The 18,745-nt window shown below is 34.3% G+C and overlaps 1 protein-coding gene across 3 annotated transcripts; it reads right to left on the bottom strand.

Annotated features, from left to right (window-relative positions):
* Positions 1-487: 487 nt before the first annotated feature.
* LOC105341701 (5-phosphohydroxy-L-lysine phospho-lyase) lies at positions 488-18,289 on the bottom strand. Of its 3 annotated transcripts, none has more exons than XM_011448362.4 (11): positions 18,063-18,289; positions 16,145-16,263; positions 15,587-15,746; positions 14,021-14,095; positions 13,770-13,860; positions 12,524-12,637; positions 10,436-10,518; positions 5,073-5,167; positions 4,497-4,609; positions 3,828-4,072; positions 488-3,477 (listed from the first exon to the last, which is right to left on the bottom strand). In XM_011448362.4, exons 1-11 carry the CDS (start codon positions 18,119-18,121, stop codon positions 3,171-3,173), a joined length of 1,461 nt encoding a protein of 486 aa, XP_011446664.3. In that variant the 5' UTR covers positions 18,122-18,289; the 3' UTR covers positions 488-3,170. The 3 variants fall into 3 exon arrangements, with proteins under 3 accessions (XP_011446664.3, XP_011446663.3, XP_011446665.3); XM_011448361.4 differs by lacking the exon at positions 10,436-10,518 and adding an exon at positions 10,870-10,952 and having other exon boundaries at positions 18,063-18,286; XM_011448363.4 differs by lacking the exons at positions 10,436-10,518; positions 18,063-18,289 and adding exons at positions 10,870-10,952; positions 17,741-17,898.
* Between the last annotated feature and the right edge of the window lie 456 nt (positions 18,290-18,745).

The raw sequence follows: 18,745 nt of genomic DNA on the forward strand, positions 1-18,745 counted from the left end.
ACTCCCATCAGTACTTCAGTACTTTGATTAGGTATGAAACTTCTTTAGTAAAAAATAAATAAATGACCTTTGCTCCACCACGGCCTCATGGGATGGTCCAAACTGCATTTTTTTCTTTTCAAAAATCTCTTCATCATATGCAACAGAAAAACCAAATACATGTCCAAAAAGCTCACAGTGCTCAGGATAGGACCTAGACACAAATATAGAGACAGATCGATGGAAAGGCCATATACAGTGGTCCGTGGTATCTCCCATCAAACGGACTGGGAACGTGCAAACCAGTCACAAAGAGTATAACTATTGGATGCCACTACTTAACTTACTGTTGGGGGGGGGGGGGGGGGGCGTAAACAAGTAAACAAATACCAGGTCTAATTATGCTTTTTGATTTCGAAAAATCATATGATATGTCTTGGAAATTTTTTTTTAAAACTTTAGAGTATTTTATTTTTGGTAAATCAATTAAAAAAGTGGAACAGCTCCAATAGATTTTTTATTTATTACATAAAATTAACAGACAGTACAGCTTACTAATGCACATAGTTTCATTTTATGAAAGATGTCTTCCAATGTATTAAATATAATTCACAACCATCTGGCACATTTGATAATATCAGTTGCATTATAATCAAAATTAACGGTAATGATTATTGTACATTGTACTTAATAATACATTTGAACCTATACTGAGCACAACTGTACAATAAAAATAACAATGAAATATATTGTCTTGGCATATTGATTTAAAACAAAGTACAATGTATAAGATACAGAATAAAAACACGATATAAAACAGAGTAACAATGAAAACAAACTCACAATATCTGTTACATTGTACTGGTGTTTGTTACCATTTCTTTCATTCATATCTTGAATATTAATGTCAACTCAAATATGAAAGAAAAAGACACAAACTGTAAAAACTAAAATATTTTGTTATTTCATTCTATCCAGCATATGATACCATTTTCTCTGCTGGTATAATCAACTAACAGATCCAAATCAGAACCCCGAACCCAGATTGAGGCTTTGAATTTCAACCTTGTACAAAGGAAAATATTTTAATCAAACAAATTTGATTCGTAAACATTTAATTTATTATGCTTAATTAGTTTTAATACATTTTGAAGATGCATGTAATGATCAGAAAATGAAACTGACTTTAAAGTAAGCACGAATTAGTCATAAACATGCTTGCTGTAACCATGTTTTACAGTGTAGAACGCTGCATTTTAAAATCACGTCCTATATATTAGCCCAAGGTCTTTGTATATAGATATGAGAGCTGTTGCTCTGCAATGAAGCTTTTATTTCATTCAATACTACTGGATCATACAAACATTTCAGAGTTTTAAAAAATTAATTTAAAACAATATTTATGAGAGAACAATTAATTACACAGGATACAGAACAGTCAAAACACAGATCATATCATATATATAAAGGAAATAATTAACAAAGAACTGGTCGTCGTTATACAGCAAGCTGCCCCAAGACAGTGATTATCTACATAACAAGGAGATGAATGGTCCTCCACATATTTGAGTGAAATTTCTCAAACTAGGACAAACTGATGTATTCTCTAATCATATTAATGTATGCAGGGTAATATTAGCCCTCGTTTTATTTTCACCCCTTTTGCTCTTGTCAGTGGGCAAATTTACTGCTGGGCAATTTCCCATGTCTTAAATTTTATTTTTTTAACACAACTGTATTTGGGTGAATTCAAGACTGGGCGAAAGCACTTTCAAGTGTAGAAGGGCAAAAAAAACATTGGGCAAAAAAACCCTGTATACACTATATTCTAGCATGTCTATTAATTAATTTAAATGACCAGAAAAAAAAGTTGCAATTTGGAAAACAACATAAATTTGTTTAAAGTTTTCATGTAAACAGAAACTCATGGTATATTTGTAGGTCAAAAGTCTGATGTAGATACCGGGTAATTTTATTTTACATAAAAAATTTCACATTGTCACATATTATTATTAAAAGAATAAGATTAGAGGTGTGGATGACCCTTAGGTAAAAGGGGGGAGGGGAATACCAGTATTGATATTGCACTAATCCTCTGAACCCGATTATCTTTCTTGCATGAAATATTCCCGAAAAATGGATAAAGAGGTGAAAACTATGCACTTTTTTTAAACAAAGAAACTTCTTAACTTACAGGTGTGCATATCTGACACACTGATCATAGTAAACAGTGAGGAATATTGCGAATGAAGGCTTTATAATTATACAGTCCTGTACTAAAAGGATGAATGACAATACAACCAGGTACAAAGACTAGTTTTGGCATCAATCCATAACAATACATGCATATAAAATGTACATACTAGTAAGACAAGGACACATCAATTTTAACATACAACAGCCACCATTATGCACATTCCATTCTTATATTCTACTTTCTAATGCCCTGAAAATATCCTGGAAAGCAATGATAATATTTTGGAATGTGTGATGCTGAAGAATCTTAAGTATTTATCATGTTTATTGAGGAACACTACCATGGATTATTAGTATCAAGATAATCCTTCTAAAAAATTTGCAAAAATATAGACATGGTATTTTCATTCTAATACATGTAATAATTACTTCATGAAAATTGTTCATCCTGTACATTTGTGACATTCAGTTAAAATTTGCTGCACAAATTCACATGGTTCTGCAGCTACACTGGCTGGAGATAATATACATATCAGTATAAAGCGATGCATGAAACAGTTGAGGTACTACATGTACATGTATTACCACCGATAAATGACCACTTTATTTCACATGACGGGTTTTACTTTTGAGCAAACAAGAATTGAACCACTGGCCATATCTAAACATCACATTGCTTAATTGTTGCTAGTATGCAAAATCCAAATGCAAATCAAGAACCTGCCTGATAATAAAATATTGTCAAGTTTTCTACAGATGAATCTTTATGATAGAAAGTAAAACATGGATGTAAACTTTCGTATTTCATGTTCATTGCTGAAGGAATGAGACTAGCCTTGTTACGATAACAACAAAAACAAAGTGAGCTTAAATTTTACACTTCATTAAAGCTCAGATCCAACTTTTTCCACCTCATCTCTGAGACAGCTTATCAGTCCATCTCGTCATAATGAGCTCGTTTTATCAGTCCATCTTGTCATAGCGAGCCCATTTTATCAGTCCATCTCGTCATAGCGAGCTCGTTTCACATCAGGCTCGTCATCCTCCTCCTCCTCGGCCATGATCCCTAATCCCGCAGGCCCGCCCAGTCCAGACAGAATGTTGAGAGGGATGTTCATTTTGCCGTCCTCTGACTGGTCCAGCGGTTTGTTGCTGGTTCCCTTCTCAATGTCAGCCAGAGCCAGGTCGAATGCCTGAACCACCCGCCTGGCGTTGTCACAGGTGAAACACATGGGTGGTAGAATCATCATCACATTCTTGTTGGGACCATCATTGGCAACGATTATTTTCTGTTCCTTTAGCCTGTTACAATATTATTAAATTAACTTCATTATACAGGTAATCAACATTATGAGTTACAAGATCATTACATGTACACAGATCTAGTGTAATTTTGTAGCTATTTTTGTATGGGAAGAAATCAATAACTACAAATTTAACACTAACATGCATGAGTTGGACAGTTTACGCTCTATGATCTCCAAATTGTCCTCATCAAGAACAATACCAAATTTAATAACACAGAAATTGATCATTTATTTGGTGATGTCTGAAAAATGGTTTATCAAAGTGTAAACATTATCATTTAGCCAATGAAATGGCACATTACAAGAAAATATTGAATTATTACTGAGTGACACAAATGAGCCTACTTGTAAGCCAGTATCTCGGCGCCCTCTTTGGATGGCTTTTTGCTCTCCTGGTCTGTCACTATCTCGATTCCGATCACCATTCCTGTCCCGCGGATATCCCCCAGCATTGGGTGATTTGGAGCGATCGCCCGCATCCCGTCCATTAAACACTTCCCAACATTGCGGGCACTGGACATCAGTTTTTCATTGTGAATGACATCTAACACAGCCATTCCAATGGCACAGGCCACTGGGTTCCCACCAAACTGAAGGAATTACATAAGTTCATATATAACATACTGATAAATTACTGATCTACATTGCCAGGTTTTAGAAAATATGAAGGTACATCTTTCTTTTTTTGGGGGCAACTTCTTCATGAAATGACAACTTATTTTCATTCTACTTTAAGGTTGAAAGTCTTTAGAAACTTGCAACTTTTTTTGTGTGACATTAAATGTAAATTAATACAAATACATGTATTGCATGCAGTTGAGGATTTTTAATTCCAATCTCAACTACATGCAGTATCTAATTACAAGTGCTGACAGAGTTTACATAGGTGTATAAATAAATACTGCAAATTAATTGATAACCGAGTCCCTAAATTCATTCTATCATTATATCAATAAAGTTATTATCTGACTTGTAATGGAACATTCCAAAGTCCTTACGATAGATTCCACTTACTGTGCTGTTGAATTCTCCAATGCTGTCCGCTATTTCTTTTGTTGTGACCACCATAGCCATTGGGTGGCCATTTCCTAGAGGTTTACCAACTGTTATGATGTCAGGTACCACATCTAAAGAAAGTACAGAACATTTTATTCAAAGAAAGAACACAAACACTTCATCCACATTCAATATCACTATCAATAAGCAAGCTTTTAAAAGAAATGGATATAAATACTGTACACAGGGTAATATTCACCCTCGTTTTATTTTCGCCCTTGTTGTCAGAGGGCAAATTTAAAGACTGGGCCAATTCCAAGGTATCAAATTACCTCTCTTAAAAAAACACAACTGTGTCTTAGTGAATTCAAGATGGGACGAAACTGTTTGCAAATGTAGAAGGGCGAAAGTAACCCTGTATACATTATGTATATTGACTTACATAAATTCTTCAAGTTTAGGATTCAACTTCTTTTCAAACGATTTGTTAGAAAATTTAAAAATCTGACCAGTATTAGACTGATTTTAAAATAGTTGCTTAACTTGTCAATATTTAAACTCATACTTTCTTATTATGTTGCAGAATCTGATTACCGTGCATCTGGAACGCCCAGAAAGACTCCCCACATCGTCCTAGCCCAACCTGGATTTCATCAGCTATACACACTCCTCCACTGCTCCGAACAAAACTGTTGAAAAATATATGACAGAGTGGAATTTCTTTTATTTTTTCTACTTTGTTCAACATTAAAAAATATATTAGCATGTTGAAATATCATTTAGAATGAAAATCAAATGAAAATCTTTCTTTAAAGAAATTCTATTAAAACTATGATTGAAATGAACACAATTTACACAAAGTTATCATCCTTACAAGAAGCCATGGCACATTTTAAAACTCCATGTTCTATGTTGTCCTAGTAATAAAACTGTGTTTGTTCAAATTGTACAAGACTTCATTAGAGTCATTCAATACGATATTTTATGAGACTCTTTCATCAGCAGAGTATGCCTATATGATACACACATTGGTCAAAATCACACAACAAGACTACATCGAGACTCAATCAGATAAACCTGGAAAGCCTACATGTATATATCTATGAGAAATAACCTAAACCCTTGGTGAAAGGAAGTATAGAGTATCTGTCTTTGATCCTCAGCTAATAACAGAACCCCTCAGGATTTGAGGGAATCTATGGTGCAACAGAAAAGTGCCTCTTACAGAAATTTTACAAAACTGCAAATATGATACTAGCTCACAAAGAGAGAGATGTATACATTATGCACTGACATTTTTAAAAATAAGAATTTCATCTAAATAACTACAATGGTCAAAATTAAGTGAGTCTGATTAAAATGAAGAAGAAAATTCAACCAGTGTCTTTAAATTTTAAAGATCATCAAGCCAAGAAATGCTCATGGAACCATTAATTAGTATTGATTTATTAAGTTTTACTTGGCGATATTACAACATCTACAGATATTAGCAATAGCTATGCAGTTTGTTCACTAAGAAATATGGCATTGCAAATCTTATTTTAACAAACTAATTCACTTTATGAGGTTGGTGTCAGACTTTAAACATAGGTAATCACAGATTACAAAGCTCACCGAGACGAGACATCACCCTTATGAGACTTCACCTTTATGAGACCACCTTTATCATATTAAATGAAAATCATACTTTATGATCTTGGATATTCATGGATTCTGTTTTGACACAATATCGTATATCATCTGTTAAAAAATTGTATGATAATCATAGGTTCATACGTTAATCAATACAATAATATAAAATTAAATATTGCATCCTATCATATTTACAACATATATCATATAATACAATAAAAATACCATAATAAACAATGATGAGATATGATATTGTAACGTATGGTATGACATTATATTGTGTTATACGTTATTGTATTTGATCACATAATACAATATCATAATATATAAAACAATATAGTATTATATTACAATATCATATTACATAATACATCATAACATTGAAACATATGATATTATATTGTATAATATAGAATGATATTATATGATACTGTATCTTTTTGGAAACATAATATGATATTGTATCATATGATACAATATAATTTGATACAACATTGTATCAAATCAAATGATACAATATTATGTGATAAAGTAAAATATATAATACAACATTATATTATACATATTGTATCATATGATACAATAATATATTTTACAATATCATACAATACAATTTCATGTGATGTGATAATATATCATATTATAAACCAATATCATATTATACAATATCGTATGATACGATATTATATAATATAACAGTATCATATTATACAATTTCATGTGATATAATTCTATATACAGAAACTAATATCATATTATACAATATCGTATGATACAATATTATAGAATATACAATATTGTATCATAGGATATAATATTATATTTTGCAATATCTTATGTAATAGTAACATGTGATAAAATAATGAATTAATAATACAATATAATATTATACAATATTGTATCATAATACACAATACTATACATAACGATATCATGTTACAATATCATAACATAAAATATAAAAAAAATTGATTCAATATCATATCGTATCATGTCACTTTTTATAATATTACATATGATATTATAATGTATCATATTAAAGAATATTGTTTCATACCATACAATACTATATCATAGGAATCATGTTATATCATTTATCAACAAACACATCTATCTATCGAGCAGGTTTGAGTGAGGTGGGAGATTTCTTTAGCATCCTTGATAATGGAGATCAGGCTCTGCATTTGAAGCAACCTCTCCGTTTCATTTATAATATAGTTAAATCAACTATGTAAGCTATCATCTATAAAACATGTGACCTGTTCCAAAAAAACTAAACCTCATCCAGCATCCGAAACCTATGGCTCAGATTCAGCTTTCAAGCCTGTCAGGTGCATCAGTATACATAAGACGCATCTCCATGCAAGTTTGGTGAAGTTCAGACCAGTAATAACTAAGATATTATCATCAGAGGGCACTAGCAATTAAAACCTTAACCTGCTCCAGCATCCGCAACCTAATATGGCTAAGATTCAACATCCATGCCTGTCAGGTGCATCTGTATCATAAGACACACCATCCATTCAAGTTTGGTGAAGTTAGGACCTGTATTAACCAAGATATATTTTTTAGCATCCTTGATAATGGAGATCAAGCTCTACATCTGAAGCTTCCTCTGTGATTCATTCATATTACAGTTTAATCAACTATGCAAGTTTGAAATAGTACTATTATCTATTAAATATGTGACCTGTTCCAAAAAACTTAACCATATACAGCATCTGAAACCTATGGCTCAGACTCGGCATTCAAGCCCGTCAGGTGCATCAGTATAATAAAACGCACCATCCATGGAAGTCTGGTGTAGTTAGGACAAGTAATTACTAAGATATGATCATCAGAGGGCACCTGTTTCAAAAACTTTAACCAGCTCTAAAAACCTTAACCTCCCCCAGCATCCGAAACTTATGGCTCAGATTCAGCATTCAAGCCTGTCTGGTGCATCAGTATCATAAGATGCACCATCCATGGAAGTCTGGTGAAGTTAGGACAAGTAGTAACTAAGATATAATCATCAGAGGGCACCTGCAACAAAAACTTTAACCAGCTCTAAAAACCATAACCTCCTTCAGCATCTGTAACCTATAGCTCAGATTCAGCACCCAAGCCTGTCTGGTGCATGAGTATCATAAGACACGCCATCAATGCAAGTTTGGTGAAGTACGGACCAGCAGTAACTTAGATATTGCTATCAAACGGCACCTGCAACAAAAACTTTAACCTGCTCCAAAAACCTTAACCTCCTCCAGCATCCGAAACCTATGGCTCAGATTCAGCATTCAAGCCTGTCTGGTGCATCAGTATCATAAGACACACCATCCATGCAAGTTTGGTGAAGTACAGACCTGCAGTAACTTGGAAATTGCTATCAAAGGGCACCTGCAACAAAAACTTTAACCTGGTCCAACAACCTTAAACTCCTCCAGCATCTGAAATTTAGGACTCAGATTCAGCATCCAAGTCTTTCAAGTCCATAAGTAGGTCCAGATGCATCATCCATGCAAGTTTGGTGAAGATAGGACAAGTAATAGCTTAGATACAGGACCTGCAACAAAAACTTTAACCAGGTCCGGACGCCGACGCCGACGCCGAGGGTATAGCATAAGCTCCCCCTGACTTCGTCTCGGTGAGCTAAAAAGGAAAGTCTGATTGTGGCAAGTAAAAAGATTACACAGTTTCTGTAGTAAAATGTCTGAAAAAAGAATCATATTACAGTTGAACTTCGATATCTCGAACACTGATCATGATATCTCATATACAATGGATATGTCGAAGTGATTTGTAAGTGCCAACCACTTATTTTTTAAGTATTTTACCCTCGATTTCTCGAATACTCGGATATCTTGGAGTTTTTAAACAGTTCCATCTAGTTCAAGATAACAAGTTTGACTGTATTAATTTTCACAATTTGTTTGCAGAAATTAGGCTACTGTAATTAGTCCAAATCTAGCGCAAGTATTTGTGTGTCATAAATTGCACTTTCTTTACATGACACTACTGCATGGTAACCTGGATTTTCTCTTCGAGCTGATGTACCATAAGCAATTACTGAACATCTAATCTTTTTATTGATAACAAATAGCAATGCATAAAACTTTCAACAGATTATTACATATAATGTAATTAACAGGGTTGTCTCTAAAAAGTGAAGTAGAAGGGAGAAATAAAAAAGTAGAAGGGGATCTGGAGGTCTAGCTTATAGCTAGATTGTGTTTGAAATGCAATTATAGCCGGGTAATAACGTCACTTTAGGCGGGGAAATTCCCCGCCTCCCGGGTCTTAGAGACAACCCTGAATTAATATACATGAAAAGGAGTACAAGGAAATCCGTGCAATTTTACAGCAACTCTAAAGTTTGAAATAAACTGTGGCATCATTCAAATTCGAGGATAATGAATTATGAAAGTGCATCATGATATAACAAGGATGAATTCACGTTTAAGGGATAACCACAGGGGCATCCTATCTGCTCTACACTCTATGACATATATAAATAATACACAAGGGAAGAATCAAAGTAGGACACGATTTGTAAACAATGTCAAAAAACAACTTACTTGTGACAGCAGATCTACATTATATTAAAAAAAATATACATATATATTTTGACATTTTAAAGTGAATTCTACTTATTTATTTTAAAATAAGATTGTCCATCATTCAAAATTCACCCCTACCCCCGATGCAAGTTCTGATCTGCAGATGTATAAAATTTATTTCTTTGTTTTGTTATTGATGTTTCGCAGAATTTTACAATATATCATTACTGAACATAGAGAGTCCCGAGAGTTTTCGGATGGCGAAAGTACAGAGTTATCTTTTCTTGGGCGAAGAGATTGAGTGTCTGCAGCAGACAGCGGTTTTAATGGGATAAAAACGCTTTTTACCGAGTTTATTAGGAATTTTTCAATGTGAACGTGTTTTTTGACAACATTTGCAACATTGTGTGAGAGGATTTGCGTGACTTTTGTCAAGTAAGTTGTTTTTTGACATTGTTTAAAAATCGTGTCCTACTTTCGATTCTTCCCTTGTGTATTATATATATAATGCATAGAGTGTAGAGCAAATACGATGCCCCTGTGGGATAACCATGGAATCCACACAAATAAAGCAAAATGAATTCTAATGATTCCACAGTAATTATCTATATTCTGGACTCTTTACCCATGGATTTTTTTATCTAGAATCTCCTTTTATTTTCAATCGTGTCCATGAACGTAACTGAAGTTTGATACAATGTGCACACACACTGGCTTATTTACCAAGATTTTAGGTTTACTACGAAGAACAAAAATCACAGGGAAAGAATCACATAGGAAACTGACCTGTAGACTAATTGCAAGTAGTTCTTGGGTGGATTAATGACCCCACACAAACTCATCAATGGCTCACACAGAAAGCCAGCCATCTGCAATCACAACCAAAATATCAGCACCAGCCACACCTATAGAACCCGGTACCCTGGCTTCACAAGACTCTGCCTTCACACCTGTTGTACCACCTCTACTACACCTGTAGAACCAGGTACATTTATCTATGCCAGCAATTCAGTACCACAAGACAAAGGGTTTCTATCCAACTACAGTACTTTTGTATCCAAAAACAATTTGATTTTGTTTTTTCAGGTAATCTTGAAAGGAAGAAGAAACAATCTTGGGTTTTGTGGTCACCAGGGATGCTATAGATAAATGTAACAAAACCAAAACCGCTGATACATGCATGTACTGATGATTTGGTGGGTGTGTCCTAGCAGTCATACCTGTAAACTAATTTCAAGTACTTTGGTGGATACACCACCACCCCGCCACTGGTCATCAGAGGTTCACTTATAAAGGCAGCTACCTGTAAGAAAACAGCATTTTATGTCTTTACAAATAGCATTTCAGAAAAAAAAGTTATTACAGACTTGAAGGTTTGATGGTTTTGATAAAAACTGCTACAACAAGATATATGTGAGCCAATGCTCACTACTGATACCCCCACTCTGATGTGAACATACAAAAAATGTAAAGTTGACATGATATCATATTTGTTAAAAAAGGAATACCACCATGCCAGGCATGCCTAACCAAAAAGTGGGTAAAATTTCAACCATCTGTGATGAATACTTAATGAGAAATCATTGACAAAAATTTCTTTGAAAATTTAAGCTAAAAATAAAACAAAGTCTTTTGACAGGAAGTTGATGTCTACTTGGTTCAAATATGAATCCCACTATATGGCATACTTTAACAAAAAAGTGTGTTTAAATTTCAAGCATTAGCAATTAAAAGTTGCGAAGAAAAATGTGACAGAATCTTGTTATGGAGAGACACACAGACGGACAAACCTACAAGGGTAAAACAGTATATCCCCTCTCCTTCTAAGAGGGGGTATAAAAATTCTTCTTGTAAATTCTTTGGTACAAAATCTGTAATTGATCATTATTTTTTCACACACACAATTATAAATTTCTATTAGTTGCTGCAAAAAAGAACATTGTCAGGTCCAATGACTTGATATTTTTATCTAGTATCTATGACATCCTTTTTTTGAACCCATTTCTAAGAAAAAATAAGAGCAGTCTAATCAGTTAAGTGTGCTACAAACATCATTCATTTGACAAATCATATTAATCACATTACAAGTAATAACATGTCCTGCAAAAAGTAAAGTTTATAATAAATCATCAACGACAAAAATTACCTATCATTACTAGAATTATGGTAATTTATTTCATGGAATATACCAAAGGATTTTTAACTTTTCATTAACTGCAAATGTCATAGCTGAACACTGTTGGTCATTTAGGCAATAATAACCTTAACCCTAATTTAAAGGGGCATGATCACGATTTTGGTCAAATTCTATTTTTAATATTCACAATGCTTTAGAAATGCATTTCTAATGATCAAATGAAATTTTGAGAGTCAGTCATTAGTTTATAAGCAAGATACAGAACTCACAATTCTTTGTTATGTAAACAAGGCTCGTGCCACGTTTTTGTTTAGATAGGTTCAATATACCAGTAAAAAATCTTTTTTTAAGCTGATTTGTCTTATACCACTAAAAAATCTTTTTTTAAGCTGATTTGTCTATCTTCTTATGCATAAATAAACAGTTCTTAACCTTAAACTCATTCATTTAAGGTCTAAAATTTGGACTTTTCACTTCAACATTCAAAATGTAAACAAAGCTTTGTTTACATAGTAAAAAATTGCGAACTTTATAACTCGCTTATAATTCAACGAATGACACTCAAAATCTGGTTGCATATTAAAAACGCCTTACTTGAAAATTGTAAACATTAAAGTTGGAAAAATAATTTTTGACCAAAATTTGTGACTATGCCCCTTTAATGTTCAGAGCATTATATAAGTACAAGTTTTAGTCCCTTTAAGGGGGTTAAATATTGTAAGCACTGATAAACTTACGTTCCGTCCCTTCTCGTTGGCCTTTTTAATGGCTGTATGAACTTGCTGTGCGTACTTTAGAGCGGGATTGGCATCATCTTTGTGGCGCCCTCTGTAGAGATCTGGATAGTCCACCTAAAATTAAAAAGATATACACAATAAATAATTGAATAAATCGCCCTAAAACATGTGCTAAAAAATAAAAACATCTATTCTCAACCTGTACAGAGACTCAATTGGCACATTGCAACAGCTACATAATTCTTGTGTACAGTCTCAATAGAACACACAGTTTCAATCCTCTTATGGACTGACTACTGTAGATTCCTAATTTAAAACGAGGAATAAATATTTGCATTAAATCATAAGAAACTCATCTCACAAATTTTGAAATCTCACTTTTATTTTTCAGACGGCTCTAAACTAAGTTAAACAAGATAAAAATTGTGCATTCGCAATTTCATATTCTCGCGATTTGATGCAAAATAAATTAATACTCGCGTAAAATAAGAAATCTACAGTAACTGGCACACACAGCTAAAACTTGTCTCCAAAACCAGACTCCATATCACACAGTGCCACACATAACTTTAATTAACTATTTAACTGCACACATAGTTACAGCCGTCATCTAACAGACACATAGCTACTATCAGCTATCACAAATCACGCAACAAGATTCCATGGCACATCCAGCTTCATCTTCTTTTATAATTCGATAGTGCAATTAGCTAGAGTAATTTCTGTAAGAGACTTTACAAAGCACATAATTAGCTACTCATCTCTTCAAAAGACCCATAGTATGCATGTTACACTCATCTCTTTCACGGAGTCACGCTGCTACACTCGGTCAACAAACTTTAAAGCAAGATAGCTATGCTAATTCACCATACTCAAATACATGGAATTTTGTTTTCATATAAGTGTCTGACTAGAAGACTTACTCATCTATTCAATAAGCTGACTCTAGACTCTAAAGCATGCACAGCTACAACCTTAATCAAACTTGATAGCACACATAGTTACACTTACACCCAAGAACACCTGTCTCTTAAACTAACTACCGGTATATCCAGCTACACTTATCTCTTCAAAAACTTGATATCCCACCCATCTATAATAAATTAGAAGACAAACACAACAGCACACTTAGCTATGATCATCTCCTTAATGGACTTGATAGCATACACAACAACATCAATCTCTTCACCATTCAAAATAGCGCAAATGTCTTTCTCACTGGATGACAAGAAGGGAGAGCACTCACCACATGGACCCATTCCTTCTGTGTTATGCCCATCTTTTTCCACCTGGACGGACTCAGTTCTAACAAGCTTCCTATGTTTCCATGGTAAGCCCTTTAAAACAATGTCATTCAGATAATGTAATTAGTCACATCTGACTGTAAAAAATCATTTACAAATTTCGATGATCTAGTGTATATAGTACAAATAATTGCTTACATGGATATACATGTAAATATAAATATATAGTTTCTTTTTAATTTTAAACACTTACTGGTCAAGGACAATGAAATCTTCATTCTTTGTGTAAGATTTAGCCAGTCGTATGGCAAGGTCATTCGCTTCTGATCTGGAAAATATATATTCCATTTTACATTCATTTTTTCAGCTTTACATTGCAAATCTTAAAGCCATTTGTCTCACTTGAGAGCATTGCTTTTCAATATACTGGTACAACCTGGTACTATGTTTAAAAATAAAATGTTAGAATTTCTAGGTCACACTAATACAATAAATCAACTTTTATGTTACATCTAATGACCTGAATCTATTTAAGAGTTTATTGACCTCCATAATGAGAACACAACAAGTCTATAAAACCTTAGACCCATGAGCCTATCAAGATTAATTTTAGTAACTTGAATGACTGTTTTATTATAAAAATATTAAAATTCACTCAATCATGACCACATCATAAAAATAACATACCTATGTGTGTCAAGTGCTCAAGTGTATTGTGATTTGAGTGGTAAACTAATGTGATTCTACCAATATGTTGATATGAACATTTTATATTTCTTTTTTTCTTTAATAAAAATTATGAAATAATATATGCGGTTATCCTTTAAAGAAATGGTGCTAGTGTCTCTCTTGTAAGATCTGATGACCTTATTTTCAAATGTTAGGGTTTTTCAGCTCCAAGTTCAACTAACTAGGTCACTAGATAAATGACACTTTACACATACCTAGTTCCAGAGCAGGTCAACGTTCTCCCGGGTGTGACCTTGACCTTAATAGGGGATGCACCAGTTAACAACTGGTTCACACTAGGATCAAAACTAGTACCTTGTCTAGATTAAACTGGTCTAAGTATGTCTCAGTTCAAACAGAATTAAAAAGATCACAGCTCTTGGGATTGAATGACAAAATATTATACCTGCTATATGCTGTAGCAATGCAAATACAGGAAAACAAATTGATGTTAAACTTGTCTTTCATATTTTTTAAATTTTGCTAACCAATGTTGATAAAATATTACATCTGTGGCTAATGTTTTATTGCGTAATTTTCAAGAAAAAAAATGAACAGAATTTTGCAAATTGTGTTCTACCTGAGAAAATGCCTATACAGTGACATAATCTTCAATTTTTTAACTTCATCTTCTTCCATGGTGATATTACTTTACTTTTGAGCGTGAAATTGCAGTGTTTCATAATTGTCTTCTTGTTCATTCATTATGACTTGGGCCTATCGTCAGGAAGACCACATAAACCGTATCATTTTTTATTCTAAAAAGTTTCTTCTTTACAAGGTATACAGAGAAATTCTAAAGCTGCTAGCACGATTCCATTACAAATGGTTGATTGTTTGCCTTTTCACTGTATTATATGTATACTTGTTTTCACCAATGTGTGAACACTGAAATAAAAGCACCTGATGCAGGCAGCTTTAAGTCTGCTGGTTTTGTAAACATCACAGGAAAGAAAAGTTGAGAAAAAATCAATGAATAGCTTCAACAAATATATTAATATAACTCAGGATTGTGAGATCATGTTAGTGTTAAAATGGTTAGGTAACTCAGACTTTATTGCAATAATACCATGCATCTGAGCCCCCTTACCCTGAATTTACGAAGAAGCAAACACAGAGCTGATCCGGCAGAGTCTCGATGATGCGCTTGGCGTACTGGACCATCTTGTCATCGAGGAAACCAGCGCTGGTCACCAGTTTACCCATCTGTTCCTGACCAGCATGCACCACGTGGGGGTGACAGTGTCCGACTGTAAACAAAATGTTGTCACTATACGGTTATTGGTTTCTCTCACCAGAAAATTATGTGAAAGTGAAAAGTACCAGTTTTACACAAAATTTTCAGAGATTTTCCATCCTAACCAGGACCAGGGCAGGACAACCAAATTAAATGAGAAATGAATTCTCATCCATAATTTTTTAATTCCAGCATATTTCCACTAGTTGGTTTTTTTTTCACACTCCATATCCAGGTATCACGATTCACACTATTCAATATATACTTTCCCATAAAAATTGATTGACCATGGCACAACAATGCGGCACCCCAACAATGGGCTGCATGGACAAACTGAGATTTTTAAAGATACTGGGAAAAATTTCTTTGAGTTTGTTAAATATTGATGATAAACACTCCTTGTATACTCACCGTGGGCGACATTGCTGATACAGTCCAGGTACTCACACCCATTGTCATCATACAGGTACTGCTTGGAGGCCCTCACTATCTTCAGGGGAGACACTTCAAAATGTAGCTTACAGGCTCTCCTACAATATTAAAATATAAGCTTTGCAGATGGTTCATCTCGATTTTTGCCACACCCACCCACCTGCCTTTTCCATATATATTTTCCAATATATACTGTTCCATTCATCTAGAGTTCTGACATGATCCTCATGACTACCATGACCTATCCCCTGATACTGTTACATTCACTTTTAATGGGACTCAAATTTCACTTTATTTGGGTAGGCTTTGAAATATGAATTTCTGTGACTGAAGATGACTTGCACTTACAAAACACCATCAGTGAAATTTGGACTTGGCTGATTGCAGAAGTGGTCTAGTGAAAATATGTCACATGCTTGTAATTGGAGAATGATCCAACAGTGGACATTTTCAAATATTGGAAACCAAAACGTAGTTTACTGAGTAAAAACTATTAAACAAGACATGGACTTTTGGCGGTGTGTGTATGTTATTTGACATAGACCTGTATATTTCATAGATGACTACTGAATCATACATAATTATCATGCCAGTATAGTGAATTAGATACATTAATGATTATATATACATATATCTGAAAGATCATGGTCTTTTAAAATGGTGTAGTCCCCTGCATATGGAATGCAGAGACCAACAGAAACCAACTCAACACCTCAGTGCTAGCTGCAGGTCTGTAGCTCCCAGCCTGAAAAAATTCAGATGGACGACCTTGGAGCTAGTGCCATCCATTGAATACACAATTTTTTCAATGGATGGCACTGTAGCTCCACGGTTGTCCATCTGAATTTTTTTTCCAGACCGGGAGCTAGACCTGCAGCTGCTTCAGTGCATGAGGTCAGAGTATGCCTTGATTCAGTCAAAACAGGGAATGAGCAAACATATCAGAATGGTCCAGATATTTACCTTCATCTTGCAAGAACATGGAGGCATTCGACGTTGAAGTTTATAGGGATTGGCCAGTTTTTATTCTTTTAAATGGGATAATCATACCTTCAATTTTTTTCTCACCACTAACCAAATTTTATTTTCAAAGGTCTGAATCATAAACACATGGATTTGCAGTTAATAATAACATATAGGTGCTAATGAATGAATTCATGGCTAAACTTCTGATTCCTGAATCCACTTAAATTCTAATCTTGCACACATACATTACATGTACTTGCAATTATATGGTTCATATTCATTATATTGGCAAACATCTTCCCCATAGCATGCACAGTGAATAAGGGACCAAAGGGTTACACTTTGATTACTTACTATCATTACACAATTTACTTTTTAAAAATGTCCTCAAATCTACATTATATACTTCTGAAGTTATACCTATATTTATTGTTTCAACAGACACTCTTTTCGATTTTGAAGCGAAAATCTGCATATATTGCACCAGGTACGCAAGAGGAATCTGAATGACTGAATGATTCCAGCATTTAGATCACTGAAATTCAGTACTAAACCAGAGACATAAGTATTTATGTCTCCGACTAAACTAATGCATATTTATAAACTTACTTGTAGCTGATCTGGGTAACCATGATAAAAAATCTGAAAACCTCGTGATTTTATTGTTGCACTAGAGTCGTGTGTTTTAAATCGTGCCTTTGCTAATTATGAATTACATAAATTTAATCTGCACAGATACGAGTTTCATAACTTCACCCTACCGGAAGTTGATGGTGTACACACACCGCCGCCAAATGTCAAAACATTTATAAACACGTGAATTTTGGCGCCTAAATAGAGCCTAAATGCACGTCCATGTACACGTACGTCTCTCTGATAATAAACTACATAACAAGATCTACGACATGTGCACACTGGGAAAAAAACTCACCCTAAATAATTCCTTCTCATCTGCAGGGTTTTTTTGAACGGAAGAGGTTTTTCAGGCATTTTGCGTCTTTGATCATCAGTTGTCTTCAAAAGAAATCAAGCGAATGATCTCATTTATCGAGTATCACACAGACAGAGCGTCTGGAATCGATGCCATCTTCGTGACTGTCAACTCAGATCAACACCGGATCAAATAGGAACTAGTTTACAAACATTGGGAACCAGTTACTTGTAACATTGCGAAATCGACATCGACTGCACATACTGATGCATGTGACTGCACATACTGATATATGTGCTACATCAGGAGATATAAATAACTTGTGTCTGTAAACATGTAATGACAGGGACGTAGCATCCCTTTTTTTTTAGGAGGGGGGGGGATCCAAAATCTTTAAAGAAAACCTTCGCCGCAAAAATCCACCGGGGGGGGGGGGGGGGGGTAGCGATCGAAGTATCTATACCTGTACGTATTCCTATGTACATACAAAAATGTGAAGTGCATAAAATTTGTTGTTAATTCTCTACATCGGAGAGTCGGAGGGGTGCCCAACACCCCCGACCACTTTTCTCACAGCCGTTTACATATAAACAAGATCGAGTCACATGGGCCATATCGCTCACTAAAGCAACACTACTGTATACATATTAAAATCACATTTATGGAGTCGTATACAAAATATC

The sequence above is a fragment of the Magallana gigas genome, chromosome 7 (assembly GCF_963853765.1).
Source record: "Magallana gigas chromosome 7, xbMagGiga1.1, whole genome shotgun sequence".
NCBI classification, from domain to species: domain Eukaryota; kingdom Metazoa; phylum Mollusca; class Bivalvia; order Ostreida; family Ostreidae; genus Magallana; species Magallana gigas.

What these genes read in the sequence shown, in the direction of transcription:
- LOC105341701 (XM_011448362.4), bottom strand. Translation starts at nt 18,121, where the DNA reads ATGCCTGAAAAACCTCTTCCGTTCAAAAAAACCCTGCAGATGAGAAGG. An exon ending in CCAACGAGAAGGGACGGAAC is followed by an intron (nt 10,519 to 12,523) that starts GTAAGTTTATCA and finishes TTGTGATTGCAG; the next exon opens with ATGGCTGGCTTTCTGTGTGA. An exon ending in GCCGAGATACTGGCTTACAA is followed by an intron (nt 3,478 to 3,827) that starts GTAGGCTCATTT and finishes ATATTGTAACAG; the next exon opens with GCTAAAGGAACAGAAAATAA.